The sequence below is a fragment of the Eleutherodactylus coqui genome, chromosome 13 (genome assembly GCF_035609145.1).
Source record: "Eleutherodactylus coqui strain aEleCoq1 chromosome 13, aEleCoq1.hap1, whole genome shotgun sequence".
NCBI classification, from domain to species: Eukaryota; Metazoa; Chordata; class Amphibia; order Anura; family Eleutherodactylidae; genus Eleutherodactylus; species Eleutherodactylus coqui.
In genome coordinates this window covers 16735316-16758222 of record NC_089849.1, presented here as the reverse complement: position 1 = coordinate 16758222, position 22907 = coordinate 16735316, and the positions used below count along the sequence as shown (strand labels likewise).

At 47.9% G+C, this 22907-nt stretch overlaps 1 protein-coding gene across 1 annotated transcript; it reads right to left on the bottom strand.

Moving 5' to 3' along the window:
- Positions 1-1407: 1407 nt before the first annotated feature.
- Positions 1408-21200, bottom strand: LOC136588311 (opioid growth factor receptor-like). Its single transcript, XM_066587421.1, has 8 exons — positions 21062-21200; positions 13896-14029; positions 10317-10400; positions 9453-9516; positions 9029-9107; positions 7418-7484; positions 4541-4689; positions 1408-2966 (listed from the first exon to the last, which is right to left on the bottom strand). The coding sequence occupies exons 2-8, from the start codon at positions 13998-14000 to the stop codon at positions 1463-1465; spliced, it is 2052 nt and encodes a 683-aa protein (XP_066443518.1). The 5' UTR covers positions 14001-14029; positions 21062-21200; the 3' UTR covers positions 1408-1462.
- Positions 21201-22907: the final 1707 nt, after the last annotated feature.

Genomic DNA, 22907 nt, shown 5'->3' with positions numbered 1-22907 from the left:
TCAGCTTTGTTAGAGTCAAGAACAGTAAATTCACTTGTTTTGATAGAATTGGAGGCGGATTTGCTTTTCTGGAGTCTGAAAAAGTTGGGTGATGATTCCTGTAAAGCTTTAATGTGGGTTATATCTGTTATCACCCAGCTTTCCCAGTAACAGTAAATGGGCCTAGTTATGGAATGATATGAGAGTAGGTAAGTGTCTCATTCCATAACTAGTAGACTTTACTATTCGGGAGTCTGGAAAAGTTGGGTGACAGTTCCTATTAAGCTATTTCCTAGAACCATGAACAGCAGATGTGCCTAGTCATGGAATAATATGATGTATCACACCACAAATAGATGTACTGTCCAGATGACATGAGAGTGGGGGATGTATCACTTCATAACTAGGCACACCTGCCGCTCTGAAGTCTAGGAAAGCTGGGTGTGAGAGGTGTAATGTCAACTATGGTAGTTGCCACCCAGCTCTCCTTGAGTCATGAAAAGCACATATGCTTGGTATGAGAAATGGAGGATTTGTCACTCAACAACAAGGCAGATTTGCTTTTCAGGAGTCTGGAAAAGTGGGGTGATGGTACCCGTGACAGCTGTAATGTTGGTTATATTGATTAGTACTCAACTTTCCTTATGAAGAGCAAACATGGCTGTCACTCTAGAAGTAGAGAGATTTACCTAGAATTTGGGAAAGTTGGGTGATCAGTCCAGGGAAAGCTGCAATATTCTCTGTATATGTTGCCACTCAGCTTTCCCAGATCAGCACATCTACTTTAATGACTACACATATTTGCTTTTCAGGAGTCTGAAAACGTTTGGCGATGGTCCTCATAAGAGCTGTAATGTTGGATATATCAGTTATCACCCAGCTTTCCTAGAATTATGAGCAGTATATTTGCCTGCCAGTCCATAACTGCAGCGATTTACCATTCAGGAGTCTGGGAGGGCTGAGTGATCAGTCTGGTGAGAGCGGTCATATTCACTTAATTGATCCTCACACCCCCATTCAGGAGTCAGGAAAAGACGAGCTGTCGGCCGACATCTCCTATGACAGCTCTACTGACGGCTAACTTGGTTGTTCACCCAGCTTTTCTGGGAATGTGAATGGGTATTTGCGGCTGAGGTTTCGGGCACCTGATGTGTTGCCCCACATTTACCCACCTAGTAATAATCAAAGAAAGGAAATGCCAAAACTTTATTAGTGCTTGCGTAGCAGTACAAATGTTCACCACTAGGGGGAGTTAAAGCACAGTGACCATCATAGTTCTACAGGCCAGCAGTAGTCACCTCCAAGAGCGGACCTAGAAATCTCACCACCATATAAAGGGCATCAGGGGCAGAATGATAGGAAATGACCCCTGATCTCTGTATACACAGGTGCTGGTTGCATCCATGAGTAGATAGCAGGCGGGGGGGGGGGGGGGGGGCACATGGACAATCCCTTTAAGTAGACATGGCCACCAGCGGTAGATTCAGTGTGCGCAGCAGCAGATATAGCAGCAGCAACCATATAGAGAAAGTATCCGGTCGCAGATGCTGGGCTCCCCGGCCGCGGCCCCGTCTCCTGACAGCAGTTTCTGCGCCTCCTCACTTTGGGGGTTTTCAGCCTGATGCAGCCCAGATTGTCCGCTCTGTGCCTTATTCTCTAGGCTAGTGCCCCCTGTTGTCATGTTCTTATTGCCAGAGCTAGTGCTCTCTGTTGTCATGTTCTTATTGCCAGAGCTAGTGCTCTCTGTTGTCATGTTCTTATTGCCAGAGCTAGTGCCCCCTGTTGTCGTGTTCTTATTGCCAGAGCTAGTGCCCTCTGTTGTCAGCTTCTCATTTCCTAAATTAGTGTCTCCTAATGTCTGTCTAAGGTTCATGCAGCTAGTGCTCTCTGTAGTCTGCTCTTTTCTAGTGCTGCAGTCCCCTGTTGTCAGCCCCTCATTCGCTGTGCTAGTGCCCTCTGTTATCAGCCTCTCATTCCCCAAACTATTGTCCTTTATTATCTGCTTCTCATTCCCCAAGCTATTGTCCTCTTGTGTCTGCTTCTGATTTTCTGTGCTAGTGCCCTCTGTTATCAGCCTCTCATTCACCAAGCTATTGTCCTCTTGTGTCTGCTTCTCATTTTCTGAGCTAGTGTTCTCTGTTATTGGCATCTCTTTCCCTGAGCTATTGTCCTCTGTTATCAACTTTGCATTCCCTGTGCTTGTGTCCTGTGTTATCAGCTTCTCTTTTCCTGAGCTATTGCCCACTGGTGTCTGCTTCTCATTACCTGAATTATTTGCTGCCTCTATCTGCTTTTCATTCCCTGAGCTATTGTCTGCTGGTATCTGCTTCTCATTTCTCAATCTATTGTCCTCTGTAATCAGCTTCTCCTTATCCTCTGGTGTGTGCCTGTCATTTCTTGGGCTATTGTTCTCTGTTGTCAGCAACTCAATGTCCTCTGTTATCAACTTCTCACTCTCCTCTGGTGCCTGCTTCTCAATTCTGGAGCTATTGTCCGCTGTTATCAGCTCCTTCTTCTCTTCTGGTCTCCTCTTGTCATTTCCAGCACTGGTTGTGACCTCTTCATGCTGTGGAGCTTCTCCAGGATGGACATCAGTCACGACTTTTCCATCATCCCGGACCCCCGGTCGGTCCACACCGGGTCCGTCACCATCTCCCTTCCTCTCCCGCCCCCCTCCGGTCTCTGGCTGACGTTCAGCATTCTCTTGCATGGATGTGAGAATTTGGAGTTTCTCCACCGGCCCCCATTTAAACTGTTCCTGGGGTTTGTAGTTCTCCCAGGCGTAGCGCACCAGCTTCCTGCGCTCCTGCTTGTCCTTCACGGTGAACATGAAGTAGTCCAGGACGCTCCTTCCCACGTTGGGTAAGTAGTTGTTACACAAGGTCTCCTCCAGGAAGAACCTGACCAGCGGGGCCTGTAGGTGGCCGAAGCCCATCTCCCCCAGGCACTTCAGGATGCGGGTGATCCGCAGGTTGTTGTGGCTGCGGCTGTGAACAGAGACGAGGGGAAAGGTGAGAAATAGGCTCTGCAGGCTTCTGAGTGGCAGATCTGGGCCTATCCCAGCTTGGACTGGTCTGCTATTCAGGATGCAGGGAGAGCTGGGTGACAATACATCACACCATATTGCATCTAGGCAGATCTGCTATTCAGGATCTGGGGAGAGCTGGGTGACAATACACTACTCCATATTGCATCTAGGCTGTGATTGGACTGGTCTGCCATTCAGGATCCAGGGAGAGCTGGGTGACAATACATCACACCATATTGCATCTAGGCAGATCTGCTATTCAGGATCCAGGGAGAGCTGGGTGACAATACACTACTCCATATTGCATCTAGGCTGTGATTGGACTGGTCTGCCATTCAGGATCCAGGGAGAGCTGGGTGACAATACATCACACCATATTGCATCTAGGCAGATCTGCTATTCAGGATCCGGGGAGAGCTGGGTGACAATACATCACACCATATTGCATCTAGGCTGTACTTGGACTGGTCTGCCATTCAGGATCCAGGGAGAGCTGGGTGACAATGCATCACACCATATTGCATGTAGGCTGTGCTTGGACTGGTCTGCCATTCAGGATCTGTGGAGAGCTGGGTGATAATGCATCACCCCATATTGCATCTAGGTAGATCTGGCATTCAGGACTTGGGGATTTGCTTTTCAGGAATATGGGAAAGTTGGATGATGGTTCTTGTAAGAGCTGTAATGTCGGTTATATTGATTAGTTTCTCAATGCCAACTTTCCTAGAGTGAAGAAGTGCAAACGCGTCTGTCACTTCATAAATAGGGAGATTTACTGTTCAGGAATCTGGGAAAGTTGGGTGAGCACTCCAGTGGGACCTGTAATAGTTGCTATATTTCTTGACATTCAGCTTTCCTAGATCAGCAAAATTGCTTGTATTGATGACAAGACAGATTTCCTGTTAAGGAGCCTGAAAAAGTTGGGTGATGGTGAGAGCTGTAATTTTGGTTATTTCAGTTATTACCCAGCTTTCCCAGAGTCCTGAACAGCAAATGGGTCTAGTTATGGAATGATATGATAATGTGGATGTTTCACGCCATACTGATTAGGCTTGTCATTCAGGGGTCTGGAAAAGTTGGGTGATGGTTCACCTTAAAGCTTTGAAATCAGCTAAACTGAATATTACCCAACTTTCTTATAACCATAAACAGCAGATGTGCCTGTCACCCCATAAATAGATTTACCACACAGGAGTCTAGGAAAGCTGGATGTGAGAGCTGTAACGTCAGCTGCAGTAGTCATCACCCAGCTTTTTGGGAGTTGTGAACTGCGGATAAGCTTCATATGCTGATGTGAAAAATAGGGGATGTGTCACTCAATGACAAAGCAGGTTTGCTGTGCAGGGATCTGGAAAAGTTGGGTGACTGTTGCTGTGAGAGCTGTAATTTTGGTTATATTATTACCCAAACGTGGCTGTCACTCCATGAATAGAAAGGGCTCAGACAGTCCATCACCCGATATATATGCAGATCTGCCATTCAGGACTTGGGGCGAGCTGGGTGACAGACCCCATCCGTATGTACGTCACTCACTTGTTTAGATTGCGGTATCTCTCCTTCCAGTTCTCCGCCCGGCACACGTCTCCCGTCTCCTCGTCCAGCAGCCGAATGCCGTAAAACCCCAGCATGAGCCGGTAAGCTTCCAGCAGCCTCCGCATGACATCTTCATCCGCCCGCATCATCTAGAGCAGAGGTGAGCATTATATACCGGGCCTGTACATTATATACACACTCCACACAGTATATACCGGGCCTGTACATTATGTACATACTCCACACAGTATATACCGGGCCTGTACATTATATACACACTCTACACGTTATATACCGGGCCTGTACATTATATACACACTCCACACAGTATATACCGGGCCTGTACATTATATACATACTCCACACAGTATATACCGGGCCTGTACATTATATACACACTCCACACATTATATACCGGGCCTGTACATTATATACACACTCCACACAGTATATACCGGGCCTGTACATTATGTACACACTCCACACAGTATATACCGGGCCTGTACATTATATACACACTCCACATGTTATATACAGGGCCTGTACATTATATACACACTCCACACAGTATATACCGGGCCTGTACATTATATACACATTCTACACGTTATATACCGGGCCTGTACATTATATACACACTCCACATGTTATATACCGGGCCTGTACATTATATACACACTCTACACGTTATATACCGGGCCTGTACATTATATACACACACTCCACATGTTAAATACAGGGCCTGTACATTATATACACACTCCACACGTTATATACAGGGCCTGTACATTATATACACACTCTACACGTTATATACCGGGCCTGTACATTATATACACACTCCACATGTTATATACAGGGCCTGTACATTATATACACACACTCCACATGTTAAATACAGGGCCTGTACATTATATACACACTCCACACGTTATATACCGGGCCTGTACATTATATACACACACTCCACATGTTAAATACAGGGCCTGTACATTATATACACACTCTACACGTTATATACCGGGCCTGTACATTATATACACACACTCCACATGTTAAATACAGGGCCTGTACATTATATACCCCCTCACACGTTATATACAGGGCCTGTACATTATATACACACTCTACACGTTATATACCGGGCCTGTACATTATATACACACTCCACATGTTATATACAGGGCCTGTACATTATATACACACTCTACACGTTATATACAGGGCCTGTACATTATATACACACTCTACACGTTATATACCGGGCCTGTAAATTATATACACACACTCCACATGTTATATACAGGGCCTGTACATTATATACACACACTCCACATGTTATATACAGGGCCTGTACATTATATACACATTCTACACATTATATACAGGGCCTGTACATTATATACACACTCCACACACTATACACTGGGCCTGTACATTATATACACACTCCACACACTATACACTGGGCCTGTACATTATATACACACTCCACACGTTATATACAGGGCCTGTACATTATATACACACTCTACACGTTATATACCGGGCCTGTACATTATATACACACACTCCACATGTTATATACAGGGCCTGTACATTATATACACACTCCACACGTTATGTACAGGGCCTGTACATTATATACACACTCTACACGTTATATACCGGGCCTGTACATTATATACACACTCCACATGTTATATACAGGGCCTGTACATTATATACACACTCCACACGTTATATACAGGGCCTGTACATTATATACACACTCTACACGTTATATACCGGGCCTGTAAATTATATACACACACTCCACATGTTATATACAGGGCCTGTACATTATATACACACACTCCACATGTTATATACAGGGCCTGTACATTATATACACATTCTACACATTATATACCGGGCCTGTACATTATATACACACTCCACATGTTATATACCGGGCCTGTACATTATATACACACTCTACACATTATATACCGGGCCTGTACATTATATACACACTCTACACATGTTATATACAGGGCCTGTACATTATATACACATTCTACACATTATATACCAGGCCTGTACATTATATACACACTCTACACATTATATACCGGGCCTGTACATTATATACACACACTCCACATGTTATATACCGGGCCTGTACATTATATACACACTCTACACATTATATACCGGGCCTGTACATTATATACACACTCTACACATGTTATATACAGGGCCTGTACATTATATACACATTCTACACATTATATACCGGGCCTGTACATTATATACACACTCTACACATTATATACCGGGCCTGTACATTATATACACACACTCCACATGTTATATACCGGGCCTGTACATTATATACACACTCTACACATTATATACCGGGCCTGTACATTATATACACACACTCCACATGTTTTATACCTGGTCTGTACATTATATGCACACTCCATACATTATATAACCATGGCCTCTACACTATATAAGCTCCATATATTACATACATGCTCCAAGCATCATAAACACTGCCTGTATGCTATATACATTTTATGTATGCTGTATACATTATATATGGCCCACATGTTATATAGTAAATGGGACCTACTTTATATATGGCCCCTATATACATGCATATGCTTCGCACCTGATATATAAGGTGAGTACATTATAGATAAGCCCTGTACATTACACAAATGCGTTTTGTACATGATATATATGGCCCCTAAATTCTATTTACAGCCGGTATGTTATGTGTGGCCTGTAGATTATATAGATGGCCTTTACTGTATATGTTCCATACATTATACACACATTCTGCTCACTATATATATATATATATGATCTCACGTCCTCCCATACCTGAATTTCCCTCAGGGTCAGCGGTTCGGAGTAGTAGTTCACACCGCGCTCTCGCAGGGGAAATATCCTGTAATAATAAGCTCTATTATAAAGCAGTACAGGAAAACAGAAGCTCCCTGCCCCCACAAAGGGTTAACGCCGACCCCCCGGGGCAACTAGACTGGTGCCACTGACCCAGATGGTTGTCACTTCTCTTCCCCTGGACAGATCCTTGCCAGGTGCTTAAGGGGCCCCCAGTAATGACTCCAGATCTCCACAGACCCTACTAATGATCTACTGTGTCAGAGTCCACCGTAGCTCTGTCATTCTATTCCTGAATCAGGAGGATCAGGATGACCGGTGCTATAGATACATCTGTGGCTGCTATCTTTCAGGACATTTTTAACCCCATAATGATTTTTTTTTCATTTTTCGCTATTTCAAAAAATATAACTTGTGCTGCGAGAGTGAAAACGCACGATTGTGAAACCAATGGTTCTCATTTGCGATGTTTTCACTCCTGCGCTGCTGCGGGAGAAAATAATTACAGCATTACCTTTCTATTTGTTATATCGCCCGTTCTTAGCAATGGGAATTAAAAAGCAATTAAAAGCAATGGGAGAAGAGTGCCATCTCCTGCTGCGGCGGTGACCGCAACGGCAGGGGATTCCTTCATCCCCACGGGGAGTCCCCTCATCACTGAACACTGACAGCAGCGGCAGGGAATTCCTTCATCCCCGCAGGGAGTCCCCTCATCACTGAACACTGTGACAGCAGCAGCTGGGGATTCTGTCCTTCCCGCAGGGAGTCCCCTCATCAGTGTACACTGTGACAGCAGCAGCAGGGGATTCCTTCAACCCTGCGAGGAGTCCACTCATCAGTGAACACTATGACAGCTGTGGCAGGGGATTCCTTCATCCCCGCGGGGAGTCCCCTCGCACTGAACACTGTGCCAGCAGTGGCAGGGTATTCCTTCATCCCCGCGGGGAGTCCCCTCATCACTGAACACTGTGATAGCTGTATCAGGGGATTCCTTCATCCCCGCGGGGAGTCCCCTCATCACTGAACACTGTGATAGCTGTATCAGGGGATTCCTTCATCCCCGTGGGGAGTCCTCTCATCACTTAACACTGTAACAGATGTGGCAGAGGTCTCTCATTGCTTTCAATGGGGACGCCACTGCTGCTTAATTGAAAGCAATGGGATGAAAGGAACCCCCGCAGTGATGTGAGGCTGTTTTCACATGAAAACGCCTCACATCCAGGGGTCTGACATGCTGACAATGTGATCGCCCCTCCCCACCTTTGAAGAAAAAGAGGACCTGTTAGTATCTCCCAGCAGGTGGCGATGTGCTAAGGCGGGGGTTGTTCACTCTTCCTAGTACACTCATTATGTCAGTTCCTCCTCATTTGCTGTCAGTGAATCCAGACGGATACACTGTAACAAATCATCAGCTGTGAGAAGGATTAGGTTTTTATAGTGTTTTTTTTAGCCTTTGGCTATAAACTAGAATTTCCCCCATTCACTGACAGCAAGTAGAGATCTTGAACATGGTGCAGAATTGAAACAAGTATGTTAGGAAATTGGGGTACTTTTCATTATACAGCGTCCCCTTCCCCCTTGGAATCTCACCACTGGATGAAGTTGTGATTCCCTTCTAGCTCCTCATAGTCTTCCCACCAGTACTGCAGAAATTCCTCTATGTTTACGCCTGTATTTGGTGAAGACAACAGGATAAAGGGGTCACTGTGGGTGTAAGAATTATTAACCATCAGCCATTCTGTGCAAGCAAAGCTGCAGTGTAAAGCAAGGTGAAAACTACCATAGACTCCAATAGACAATGCAGCTAAGCTGAAGCCAATAGTCCACAATCATCTGTGTTTCTAGAAAAACTATGTGTGCACCAGTATGGTGGTCATTACATCTAGGCCCGTCACCCAGCTTTCCCAGAGCTCACAGAGGGGCAGGAGATGTATCACTATATTGCAGGTCGCCATTCAGGAGTCTGGGAAAGTTCGATAAAATATGAGTTAGTATTTTGCTCGGCTCCACCAACCGGAAGGCTGAAACGGCACCTTGTCCTGGTAAAACGCAAGGTTCGGCATAAATTTTTCATCGTCCTGTGGAGAAATATAGAAGTCAGATGCACGGACTGGTCTTAAAGAGACAGAACCATTAATGGCGGTCACATCCATAGTGGAATTTTAACAAAACGACTGGAAACACTGATTGCTGTCAGTTCTGAAATGATTGGCGGAAAGTTTTTCAGTCAAGATAATTCACATTGTTGCTGCTATTTTTAGGTGTATGTCCCTTTAAAGGGGTTTTCCGGTTGTGAACTAACAATAGCCTATTCTCAGGATAGGTCATCAACGCAAAATTAGCTGGGGTCTGTTGCCCAGGACCCCCGCCGATCAGCTGTTCACATGTATTCACCGAACTGAATTCTGCCAGATGCAGACAGCGCCGTTCTTAATATAGTGGCCAGATTTAGTATTACAGGACAAGTATGAACTGAGCCATCTGCTTCCTGTAGAAATCAGCTCAATGCACAAGCACTAACAGCGGATCTGTGGAGGTCCAGTGGAACAGATGACTCATCCATAGTCTATTTTGGCCATACAAACACAAGGATTTTGGGGGGGATTTTCATCTCCACTTTTCAAAAGCCAGAACTTGTTATTTTTCCATCGGCATGGCCGTAGGAGGGCTTTATTTTTTTAACGGCGTTACTCATGTAGCATAAATAATATGACCATATTTTGCAGGTCGGTACGATTACAATACCAAAACTATAATTTTTTAAGGTTTTTACACTTTTGCAAGATAAAAACATTTTTTGGCATCTAAGAGTCTTGGAATGGGGCAAATTCTGTCATGTATGTCGGCTCTGAGACATCGCCCCCTGCTGGGCAGTTACCTGGGAATCAGTCGTCAAGTCCAGGTTCGGCTGCCCATATCCGCGTCTGTAGTTCTGCATGTCTCTCGCCGCTCTGTTCACATACTTGCAATGAGAATGTAAGAACTGAAAGTCACTCAGCACTAAACGCATTGAAGTTTTGGGGTTTTCGGTTATATCGTACAGCAGTTCATACCAGTTTGGTGCCAGGCTGTGCCTACTGAAGAAGCCCTAAGGGGGCGATCATGTGGGTGTTCCTGCCACAGGGTAACAACATCGCAGGGACTAAAGAGTAACGTGCGGTATGACGAGGGTGCTCTAATTTGCGCATATTGGTTTCCCATATCTCTGCTTGCTGGAAGTGAATGGGAACTGCTGGCTGCTGCAGAGGCCTCCGACACACTGGTATTTTTTTCCGCCCAATTAAAAAACGGACTACATACGGACAGCGTGCGGCTCCATGTGGCAGGGCACACCTTGCGTGAAAATACTCATGGCATGCGCTATTCTGGTGTGGCAGATGAGACTCGCCTATTCAAGTCAATGGGGATACAGAAAAAAACGGACTGCACTCGGATGCCAGCGGTGAGCTGTCCGTATGTCTTAAGAGACGCTGAGTGGTTTCACTGGACCTTAAATACATGGCACGGCTCTCGCATCCCGTGGGATGTGCATGCGAGTCCGATGCGAGGTTTTCCACTGAAACTAATGGGAAGAACTTCCCATCCGCCATCGCGCGAGAGGATCGGAAAACTGCAGAAGCGATGGAGGGCATTTTCGCCTGAAAATCGCCTCACACCCGCGGGTAAAATGCACGTTGACAAGCGCAATATGGGGCTGAGTTTCTCCGCCTGATGTTCCGCTCGCCCGCGTGTTGTTAGCCTTTGCGCTCTTTCACACAAACATGCGGTGACAGCGTATTACACACCCACATGCCACTCTGCCATAGGCTCCCATGTTGGCGCTCACACATATTGCACGAAATACACAGGCAATAAGTATTGCAGCACGTTCCATCTTGGCTTGTGTTACGTGCGCATACACACCAAGATAGTTCATGGTGACTGGCCGGCGCAGTAAGAGCGCTTTCACACTGGCGATAAAATTGTGCGATTTTCGCACAATGCGAGAGTGAGGGAAAACGCAGAATTATGAAACCAATGATTTTTATGGTTTCCTTCACTCATGCGATATTGCGATAAAAAAAAATCACGGCATGTCCTAACTTTCTGCATTTTGCGTTTTTTTTTAAACTCACAAGTTTCTTCATGGAGCCTCCTTTTTATCACATCGCAAAACACAAACTTGTGATTTTTGTGTGATGCGAATTTAACATTAGAAAGTCCTGTTGACTTTTTCGCTAAAAAGAAATGCGAGAAAATCGCAAGTGGCAGTGATGTTTTTGCGAGAAAAAGCAGTGCTGGTGCTCAAAAGTCGCAGGAAAAAAGTTGCAATTTTCTCACGCCGATATCGCGATCGCCAGTGTGAAGGAGCCCTAGGTACTTGCCACATGGCACACGACTATCTCATGCGGGCAGCAAGCAGTGCATTACGCTCATGTGAAGCTTATTGTTCAACATTTTTATAAATGATCTGGAGGAGGGAAACTGATCAAATTTGCTGATGACACAAAGCTCGGAGGGATAGCTAACACTAGGGAAGAGAGAGGATTCAAAAAGATCTAGGAAAGCTTGCACAGTGGTCAGCGACTAACAGAATGGGATTTAACAAGGAGAAATGCAAAGTCCTACATCTGAGCAAGAACAATGAAAAAAGCACATACAGAATGGGAGGAATTGGGCTAAGCAGCAGCACATGTGAAAAAGACTTGGGGATACTAATAGATCATAGACTGAACATGAGTTAGCAGTGTGATGTAGCAGCAAAAAGACAAACACAATTCTGGGATGTATTAAGTGAAGCATAGAGTCTAGATCACGTGAGGTCATTATCCCCCTCTACTCTTCCTTAGTCAGACCTCATCTGGAATACTGGGTCCAGTTCTGGGCACCCCACTTTAAAAACGACATTGACAAACTGGAGCAAGTTCAGAGAAGAGTTACCAGGATGGTGAGCGGTCTGCAAATCATGTCCTATGAGGAACGGTTAAAGGATCTGGGAATGTTAAGCTTGCAGAAGAGAAGGCTGAGAGGAGACTTAATAACTGTCTACAAATATCTGAAGGGCTGTCACAGTGCAGAGGGATCAGCCCTATTCTCATCTGTACAAGGAAAGACTAGAAGCAATGGGATGAAAGTGAAAGGGAGGAGACACAGATTAGATATTAGACAGTGAGGGGGATCAATGAGTGGAACAGGTTGGCACAGGAGGTGGTGAGTTCTCCTTCAATGGAAGTGTTCATGCAGAGGCTGGACAGACATCTATCTGTCTGGGATGATTTAGTGATCCCGCACTGAGCAGGGGGTTGGACCCGATGACCCTGGAAGTCCTTTCCAACTCAACCATCCTTTGATAAACCACCCTAATCTTGGAGCTAATCAGCAAGGACTCCAGGCTACACTGACACAATGTTGCAAAGCTATAATACCCTGTTTCCCTGAAAATAAGACGCGTCTTATATTAATTTTTGCTCCCAAATATGCGCTACGTCTTATTTTCAGGGGGTGTCTTATTTTGTCGCGGCAAATCCGTCTGTGGCCGCTAATCCCTCAATTGGCCAGCTTTGTGGACGAAATTTCTCAGAAATCTCGTCCACATCGGACAGCAAATCTGTCACGGCAAAGCTGGGAGAAGCCGGTGTTGTGGTGCGGATTCACCGGCCACAGAAACGGAAAAGTGTGCAGCCAGGTCGCTTCAAAACAAGCGGCTGAGTGCCGTGGGTTTTGAAGCAGCGCTTTCCCGGCGGAAATCTTGCTGTTTATCGCTGTGGCCAAACTGCGAGATTTCCGCTGGAAATACGCTCTGTGAGAACCCAGCCTGAAGAATCACACAGGTTGCCTGACTCACACACAGAGCCATAAAAAAATAAGGGCTGTAAAGTAATGTACCTGTCTGCAGACAGAAGTTCCTGGACCACTTGTAAGCAGGGATGGTATTGCAGCTGCCGGCCACCAGGGGGAGCTCATCACAGCAGACGTGTACAGCAGGAACAGAACGTACAGTATGGACTTTTGCAGCCAGCAAGGGGAGCTCACAACAGCACACTCGTACAGCACAGCAGGGACAGGATAACAGCAGACTGTCTGCAGATCTACCTATACATCTGGAGGTAGGAGACAACAGGGATGGCAGCAGGGGACAGGCCTCTTGACTTGCCTGCACACTTTGCTATGCCTTACTATCGGGGGGTGCCTTATATTTGGCACTTCTGCAAATTTCAGGGGGTGCCTTATTTTCAGGGGGTGCCTTATTTTCAGGGAAACACGGTAGTTCTGGGCAGATTTTAAGTCTGTGAACATAAAGGAAATTGTCCCAGTTCACTGACAGCAAGCTGAGATTCTGAAAATGGGGAAGAGTTGATACACAATGTAGACCTCCTCATGATACCATGATTATGCAGGTACTACACGATGACATTTGGCTGGGAGTGAGTTGCAACACAACCTCAATATTGCCATATGGTGCACAGTCCTGGAGTACCTGATACTGTGGCTTCTGCTTTTTCTTTTTGGGGGGCTCCAGCTCCTCGTCTTCCCAGGTGGAGTCATAATCTGAATTCCAGGAGGCGTCCCTGTCGTAATTCATGTTGACAATATCACAAAATGCTTTGGGTCCTGCAATTGGAGAAGGAAACATAGATTCCATTAAAGGGGTGGTCTCGCGAAACCAAGTGGGGTTATACACTTCCGTATGGCCATATTAATGCACTTTGTAATGTACATTGTGCATTAAATATGAGCCATACAGAAGTTATTCCACTTACCTGCTCCGTTGCTAGCGTCCTCGTCTCCATGGTTCCGTCTAAATTCGCTGGCAGCTTGCTTTTTTAGACGCGCTTGCGCAGTCCGGTCTTCTCCATTCAGCACGAGCCGCTTCAGTGTGCTCCCCGCTACAGCTCTTCTGCGCATGCGCAGACGAGCTGTCACTGCTCGGGAGCGCGCTGAAGCGGCCATTCTGCACCATCCTCTGTTAGAGGAAGGTGCAGAAACTGGAGCTGCCCAGCGGAGAAGACCAGCCCAGCCCAGCAGCCCCGAGAAGCCTCCCAGGTAAGTGATGGGTCGGGGGGGGCTGCCGCTGCGCCGGGCTGCGCCGGGGGGGGGCTGCCGCTGCGCCGGGGGGGGCTGCCGCTGCGCCGGGGGGGCTGTCGCTAGGCCGGGGGGGCTGTCGCTAGGCCGGGGGGAGCTGTCGCTAGGCCGGGGGGGCTGTCGCTAGGCCGGGGGGGCTGTCGCTGCGATGGGGGGGGCTGTCGCTAGGCCGGGGGGGCTGTCGCTGCGATGGGGGGGGCTGTCGCTAGGCCGGGGGGGCTGTCGCTAGGCCGGGGGGAGCTGTCGCTAGGCCGGGGGGGCTGTCGCTGCGATGGGGGGGGCTGTCGCTAGGCCGGGGGGGCTGTCGCTGCGATGGGGGGGGCTGTCGCTAGGCCGGGGGGGCTGTCGCTGCGATGGGGGGGGCTGTCGCTAGGCCGGGGGGGCTGTCGCTGCGATGGGGGGGGCTGTCGCTAGGCCGGGGGGGCTGTCGCTGCGATGGGGGGGGCTGTCGCTAGGCCGGGGGGGCTGTCGCTGCGATGGGGGGGGCTGTCGCTAGGCCGGGGGGAGCTGTCGCTAGGCCGGGGGGGCTGTCGCTGCGATGGGGGGGGCTGTCGCTAGGCCGGGGGGGCTGTCGCTGCGATGGGGGGGGCTGTCGCTAGGCCGGGGGGGCTGTCGCTGCGATGGGGGGGGCTGTCGCTAGGCCGGGGGGGCTGTCGCTGCGATGGGGGGGGCTGTCGCTAGGCCGGGGGGGCTGTCGCTAGGCCGGGGGGAGCTGTCGCTAGGCCGGGGGGGCTGTCGCTGCGATGGGGGGGGCTGTCGCTAGGCCGGGGGGGCTGTCGCTGCGCCGGGGGAACTAGCGCTGGGGAGCCGGGGGCTAGCGCCGGTTACCTGCTGTCTGGTCGGCGGCTGCGGGGCGTCTGGTCGGCGGCTGCGATGCGTCCGGTTGCCATGGAGACACAGCTGGCGGCGTCTCGGGAGCGCGCACGTCGGGCTGCAGCGAGCGACTGGGAAAGAGCCGGCGGCCATCTTGAGGAAACTTTTATAACTTGCTGAAACGCTGGAACGGTAAGTACGAACCAGCTAGAAATGTCATTTACAGGGGGGCTTAGTAATGTGTGTTTAATGGGGGGGACTGGGCAAAAAAAAAAATTAACTGCTTCCTCGAGACATCTCCTTTAATCTACCACCTGATAGATCAGAAATCCATAGCGCATGCTCAGATTACTGTAATATTTATATTATTTTACTGCAAGCTGTAAAGTGGGATGGCATTTTTTCCAGACTGTGTGCTGACATCTAGTGGTCAGTGAGGGAACTGCAACATTTAAAAATTACCAGCACCAGAGAGTAGTGGAGAGACCATTGGCTGCTCATGCCCTGCAATGTCCAGGGCGGCGGGTGTGTGGGACATGTTAGCGCCTGTAGTTTTTCCAGGCTAATGGATCTAAAGGAAAGCACTGTGGATGTCACATTTAATGTGTGTCATGAGCCTGCGTCATTATAGTGCAACACAGCAATATCAAAATAGCTGTGGGCACTAGAGATGACCGAGCACGCTCGGATAAAGCAGTTACTCGAGCGAGCATCGCTCTTCTCGAGTAACTGCTTACTGGTCCGAGTGTGCTCAGGGTGTGGCGGGGGGGAGAGAGATCTCTCCCACTCTCCTCCCCACTACCCCCCACCGCTCACCCCTGCCGCCCCTCCGAGCACGCTTGGACCAGTAAGCAGTTACTCGAGAAGAGCAATGCTCGCTCGAGTAACTGCTTTATCCGAGTGTGCTCGCTCATCTCTAGTGGGCACACCAGCGCCTTGAATCCTGTTGGTAGAGACACTGAGCTGTACTAGAGTATTGCCACAGGGCAGGTGATGCCACATTGTCAGGAATGTCTCTGTCCGCATTAGTGGTGAGGGTACTTCACTATAACCAATGGTGTTCCCAGCACAAACCCCCTCACAGTATTACCAATGGCCCTAGTCATGCCCAGTGTAGTGACCTGAAGCTGTTACTGTTGTAGGAAACCACAGTTATATTGGTTTGAAAGTATGTGTAGCGCATTCGCCCACACGAGCGTATATCGGCCGCCATTTTCACGGTACCATCTGATGCATTGGATTCCAATGCATCAGATCAGATGGGCGATTTTCCACCAACCAGGAAAGGTAATTCAGGAACTTTCTTTCCCGGCCAGAATACGTCCGCTGCCATAGACTCCTATGGGAGCCTATGGTAGCTGCTGGAGAAGGGAGGTAGGAAGGAGTTTAGCAGTGTGTCTGCTAAACCCCCTCCACTTTACCTCCTTCTCTCTGACTGTCTGCAATGGGAGAGGGAGGGAGCTAGTTGGTAAGCAACTGCCCCATCCTGCCCCCTCCCATTGCTGGCAGCCGACAAGGGGTGGAGAGGGGGTGGGAGCTTAGCACACTAGCCCCACCCTGTCCCTTGCAGAGACGGCGAAAAGGGGGAAGGCAGTTTAGCAGAGCTTGTCTCCCCTCACCTGACGGCAATCCGGGCTCAGCGTACATGCATCAGGCCGTCTGAATGGGCGCACAAACGGCAGATTTGTGCCCCCTTTCACGTGTTCTTACGGCGCCAGCAGGCGTACATAAAAATGCCTACGCTCGTGTGAATAAGCCCTAAGTGTGAGGAAAGAGGAAAAGGTGCCAGATATAACGCTTATTGTTCGCAGGGCCCTAGTGGAACGCCCAGTCAAGCAGTACAGCTATTCTTGGTAGGAAAGAGACCAGCACCCACCTTGTACCCCACCATCAGCTCTCTTTGTAGCATGGCCAGGTGGGAGTCAAACTGCACGGCTGTCCCTCCTTCTGGCATCAAAAACAACTACCGCCATTATTTTTCACTTATAATTTAGCCAGATGGCAGTCAGAGTATATAGCCGTCGGGAGCCCAAGCCCCGCAGGTTGCACCAACAGAACCCCCCTCCGAACTTCACTGTTGGGACGATGCAGTTGCGTAGAACACTTGTTTCCACTCACTTACAGTCCGTCGCTCCGAGCCCCATCGCAGGCGCCGCTGTGCATTTACTGCTGTGATGTTGGCTGCAGCCGCTCGTCCATGGTAACCCTTCACATGCAGTTTCCTATGGATGATTCTGGTGCTAATGGATGCTCTAATGTCCTGTGAGACCCCCTGAGCGAGGGCAGACGATGTGTGGGATGCCTTCACAACTCCTCCAAGGCTTCGTTGTCCACATTCTGTCAGTTTACGAGGTCTCCTTGAGTGTGGCTGACCAGCACACAGCGGATGGTCTCCATATCCCAATAACATGGCCAACTGTGGATGTATAACTTATACCAGCTGTACATATATAAGTATATACAGGAGATACCCCGGTTAGGGTGGTTTCACACCAGCATTGGGGATTCTGCTTTCCTGCAACGGAAAGCAGGAAAGGGGAATCCCCGTGACGAGTTGCTCCGTCTCTGGACAGAACCGAACAGCGCGGACGGATTCCATTGATTATAATGGGGTCCATCCACTTTCCGCTCAGCTTTTGGATGGAAGAAAAAGTGCTGCATCCATTATTGTGAGCCGGATCTGTGATGGAACCTCCAACCGGAAGTTCCAATGGAGAAGTGAAACCCCTTACACCAGCATGGTCAATATTAGTATAAATAGACATTGTATATACATCTCCTGTATATAGTGATCTGGAGCATGCTGGTATAACCTGGGTATATTCTGTATATAATTATATATGTACAGCTGGTATAAGTTATACATCTCCTGTATATAGTGATATGGACCATGCTGGTATAACCTAGGGATCTCCTGTATATAATTATATATGTACTGCTGGTATAAGTTATACATCCCTCAGTATATAGTGAAATGGAACATGCTGGTATAACCTGGGGATCTCCTGTATATAATTATATATGTACAGCTGGTATAAGTTATACATCTCCTGTATATAGTGATATGGAACATGCTGGTATAACCTAGGGATCTCCTGTATATAATTATATATGTACAGCTGGTATAAGTTATACATCTCCTGTATATAGTGATATGGACCATGCTGGTATAACCTAGGGATCTCCTGTATATAATTATATATGTACTGCTGGTATAAGTTATACATCCCTCAGTATATAGTGAAATGGAACATGCTGGTATAACCTGGGGATCTCCTGTATATAATGATATATGTACTGCTGGTATAAGTTATACATCTCCTGTATATAGTGATATGGACCATGCTGGTATAACCTGGGTATCTCCTGTATATAATTATATATGTACAGCAGATATACATTATACATCTCCTGTATATAGTGATATGGAGCATGCTGATATAGCCTTGGTATCTCCTGTATATAATTATATATGTACAGCTGCTATAAGATATACATCTCACTGTATATAATGATATGGAGCATTGTGGTATAGCCTGGGTATCTAGTGTATATAATTATATATGTACAGCTTGTTAGGCATGCTACCTGTGTCTGCCACCCTCTTGCTATTCCGGGCAGACACGGGTGTCACTCTGCTCTTTCTGTGTGTATGACTCTTAGCTGTGTACTTTCCATCAGCACTGCAGGAGTTAATCCTCCCCAGTGCTCTCAGCCCAGCTGCAGGGTAATAGGCTATTGCCCTCCTATTTAGCTGAGCAGGTGATCCAGTTCTTTTTGCCTGAGTGTCGGTGTGAGTTTGCCTCAGTCACCCAGCAAGGGTCTCCTGTCTCTGACTTCGGGGTCTTCCCTGATTCTTGGCCTTTTACCTGGATAACATTTGTTCTCTGCCTGCTCAACATTATACCGAATTCTGTTTACACATACCATATATGTTTAGAGTTCTGCCTGTTGTGGTGCTTTGCACCAGTGCCTCGGACTTCCATGGGTCAGCTGCCAACCACACCAAAGCTACTCCAGGAGGTAGCGGCCTGCTCAGTTTCCTGCAGCAGAGTCCAAATTCCTGTTTAGGGGTTAAAGGGCGAATACCGGGGAACCGCCAGGATAACGCCCCTTAGGATTCGCCCAAAACCAAACCAGTTGGTTGGCACAGTGGGCCCATACCCACTGCCCGTAACACAGCTGATATACATTCTACATCTCCCTGTATATAGTGATATGGACCATGCTGGTATAACCTGGGTATCTCCTGTATATAATTATATTTGTACACCTGGTATGAGTTATACATCCCTCAGTATATAGTGATATGGAGCATGCTGGTATAACCTGGGTATCTCCTGTATAAAATTATATATGTACTGCTGGTATAAGTTATACATCTCCCTGTATATAGTGAAATGGACCATGCTGGTAAAACCTGGGGATCTCCTGCATATAATTATATTTGTACACCTGGTATAAGTTATACATCTCCCTGTATATAGTGAAATGGACCATGCTGGTATAACCTGGGTATCTCCTGTATATAATTATATTTGTACACCTGGTATGAGTTATACATCCCTCAGTATATAGTGATATGGAGCATGCTGGTATAACCTGGGTATCTCCTGTATATAATTATATATGTACTGCTGGTATAAGTTATACATCTCCCTGTATATAGTGAAATGGACCATGCTGGTATAACCTGGGGATCTCCTGTATATAATTATATTTGTACACCTGGTATAAGTTATACATCTCCCTGTATATAGTGAAATGGACCATGCTGGTATAACCTGGGGGTCTCCTGTATATAATTATATTTGTACACCTGGTATGAGTTATACATCCCTCAGTATATAGTGAAATGGACCATGCTGGTATAACCTGGGGATCTCCTGTATATAATTATATTTGTACACCTGGTATGAGTTATACATCCCTCAGTATATAGTGAAATGGACCATGCTGGTATAACCTGGGGATCTCCTGTATATAATTATATTTGTACACCTGGTATAAGTTATACATCTCCCTGTATATAGTGAAATGGACCATGCTGGTATAACCTGGGTATCTCCTGTATATAATTATATTTGTACACCTGGTATAAGTTATACATCTCCCTGTATATAGTGATATGGAGCATGCTGGTATAACCTGGGGATCTCCTGTATATAATTATATTTGTACACCTGGTATGAGTTATACATCTCCCTGTATATAGTGAAATGGACCATGCTGGTATAACCTGGGGATCTCCTGTATATGACTGCACACTTTACACTCAATTAAAAAAACGCATCGAAAACCTGCATGCAGTTTCATGTGATTTTAATTGTGGTTCAAAAACTGCAGGATAAAACATGAGCGCAGCCTGAGGGGCACAGACAAGCCCTCACGCGCTCCGGGAGATGAGTCATGTTTGGGAAGCTAATGCCAAGGGGCAGCTCATGTGTGTAAATTGGTTTTGCAGCTGTTGCGGCGCGGTTTGGGTACGGCTGTCAGCATGGTGTACAACTGCTACTGTGACACATGAGGATCTGTCCTGTATACTTTCACAAGTCCTTGGAGGTATTATTAGGAACAGACGCTCCTATTCCTCCCCCCTTTATGACCGGCACTACCCGATGTAGCAGAGCTGAGTGTGTCACATCACAAGGTGTTATCTGTAGTTTTACGCAGGACTGCAGGTAAATCTACTCTGTTCAGAGTCCTCAGCGTATGTTAGGATCCCTTGGCACGCAGCTGTGTACTTACCTCTGTTTTCGGACAATGCTGGGTCGCGGGTCGGTTGCGAGCTTCTCACTGGGGAGTGACGAGAAAGAAACTGAAGGGAAACTTTTATGCTGATCTTAGATAAGTGCAAATGTCAGCCGGGAGTTTCACTTTCTGTTCCTATGAAATCTTCACACCGCACCCATTAAAGGGGCAGCGCTGCCGGGACGCACGATACAGGCTGGCATGAAGTGTGGCACGCCCGGGCCTACCTGTAACCGCGGCCAGCACCAATATAGGGGGCTGCAACTGATGTGTGATATATATGGCCTGCACAATATATACATGGTCTGGAGTGCTGCTCTCATACATACTTTGCTGCTGAAATTGTGATCCAGGATCTCTGATGAGCGTGCACCAGCTGGTGAGGATTGTCTTCCCTGTATATCTGAAGGTGAAGTGTGTGCTGTGATCGGTGTTGTTACATGGTCTGTACGTATTATTTATATATATATATATATATATATCCCGCACATTATACATATGGTCCTTTCATTGTATATATGGTCATGGCTGGTCATGTAAAAGTAGCCCATCAAAAACTATATATATATATATATATATATATTTCATAAGCTTCATATTTTATATGGCTTGTACATGGTATATGTATGGTATGTGCATTGTGTATGAGGTCCATACACTAAATATATGATCCATATATTATAAATGGCGTCTATACTATATATCATATGTATATTATACATGTGGCCTGTATCTAATCGTCCGTACACTATATAGGCTCCATAATATATATGGTCCATACATTAAATATATGTTCCATATATTATACAGTGACACCTTGGGTTGCGAGTGCCTCGGCTTACAAGTTTTTTTGACTTGAGAGCAGGCTCTCTCCCGAATTTTTGCTCTGATTTAAAGGGGTTGTCTCGCGAAATCAAGTGGGGTTATACACTTCTGTATGGCCATATTAATGCACTTTGTAATGTACATTGTGCATTAATTATGAGCCATACAGAAGTTATTCACTTACCTGCTCCGTTGCTAGCGTCCTCGTCTCCATGGTTCCGTCTAAATTCGCTGGCGGCTTGCTTTTTTAGACGCGCTTGCGCAGTCCGGTCTTCTGCTCTGAGCATGAGCCGCTTCAGTGTGCTCGCCGCTACAGCTCTTCTGCGCATGCGCAGACGAGCTGTATCTTCTCGGGAGCGCGCTGGAGCGGCCATTCTGCTACCATCCTCTGTTAGAGGAAGGTGCAGAAACTGGAGCCGCCCAGCCGAGAAGCCCAGCCCAGCAGCCCAGCCGCCCAGGTAAGTGATGCGTGACGGACTGACGGGGGTGACGCGTGACTGACTGCCGCTGTGGCCCCGGAGCCTACCGCTGTGGCCCCGGAGCCTACCGCTGTGGCCCCGGAGCCTACCGCTGTGGCCCCGGAGCCTACCGCTGGGGCGCCGGGGCCTACCGCTGGGCCCCGGAGCCTACCGCTGGGCCCCGGGGCCTACCGCTGGGCCCCGGAGCCTACCGCTGGGCCCCGGGGCCTACCGCTGGGCCCCGGGGCCTACCGCTGGGCCCCAGAGCCTACCGCTGGGCCCCGGGGCCTACCGCTGGGCCCCGGGGCCTACCGCTGGGCCCCGGGGCCTACCGCTGGGGAGCCGGGGCCTACCGCTGGGCCCCGGGGCCTACCGCTGGGGAGCCGGGGTCTACCGCTGGGCCCCGGAACCTACCGCTGGGGGGCCGGGGCCTACCGCTGGGGGGCCGGGGCCTACCGCTGGGCCCCGGAGCCTACCGCTGGGGAGCCGGGGCCTACCGCTGGGCCCTGGAGCCTACCGCTGGGCCCTGGAGCCTACCGCTGGGCCCCACCGCTGGGGAG

What these genes read in the sequence shown, in the direction of transcription:
- LOC136588311 (XM_066587421.1), bottom strand. Translation starts at nt 14,000, where the DNA reads ATGAATTACGACAGGGACGCCTCCTGGAATTCAGATTATGACTCCACC. An exon ending in AGCAGAAGCCACAGTATCAG is followed by an intron (nt 10,401 to 13,895) that starts GTACTCCAGGAC and finishes TCTCATTGCAAG; the next exon opens with TATGTGAACAGAGCGGCGAG. An exon ending in TGACCCTGAGGGAAATTCAG is followed by an intron (nt 4,690 to 7,417) that starts GTATGGGAGGAC and finishes CCTCTGCTCTAG; the next exon opens with ATGATGCGGGCGGATGAAGA.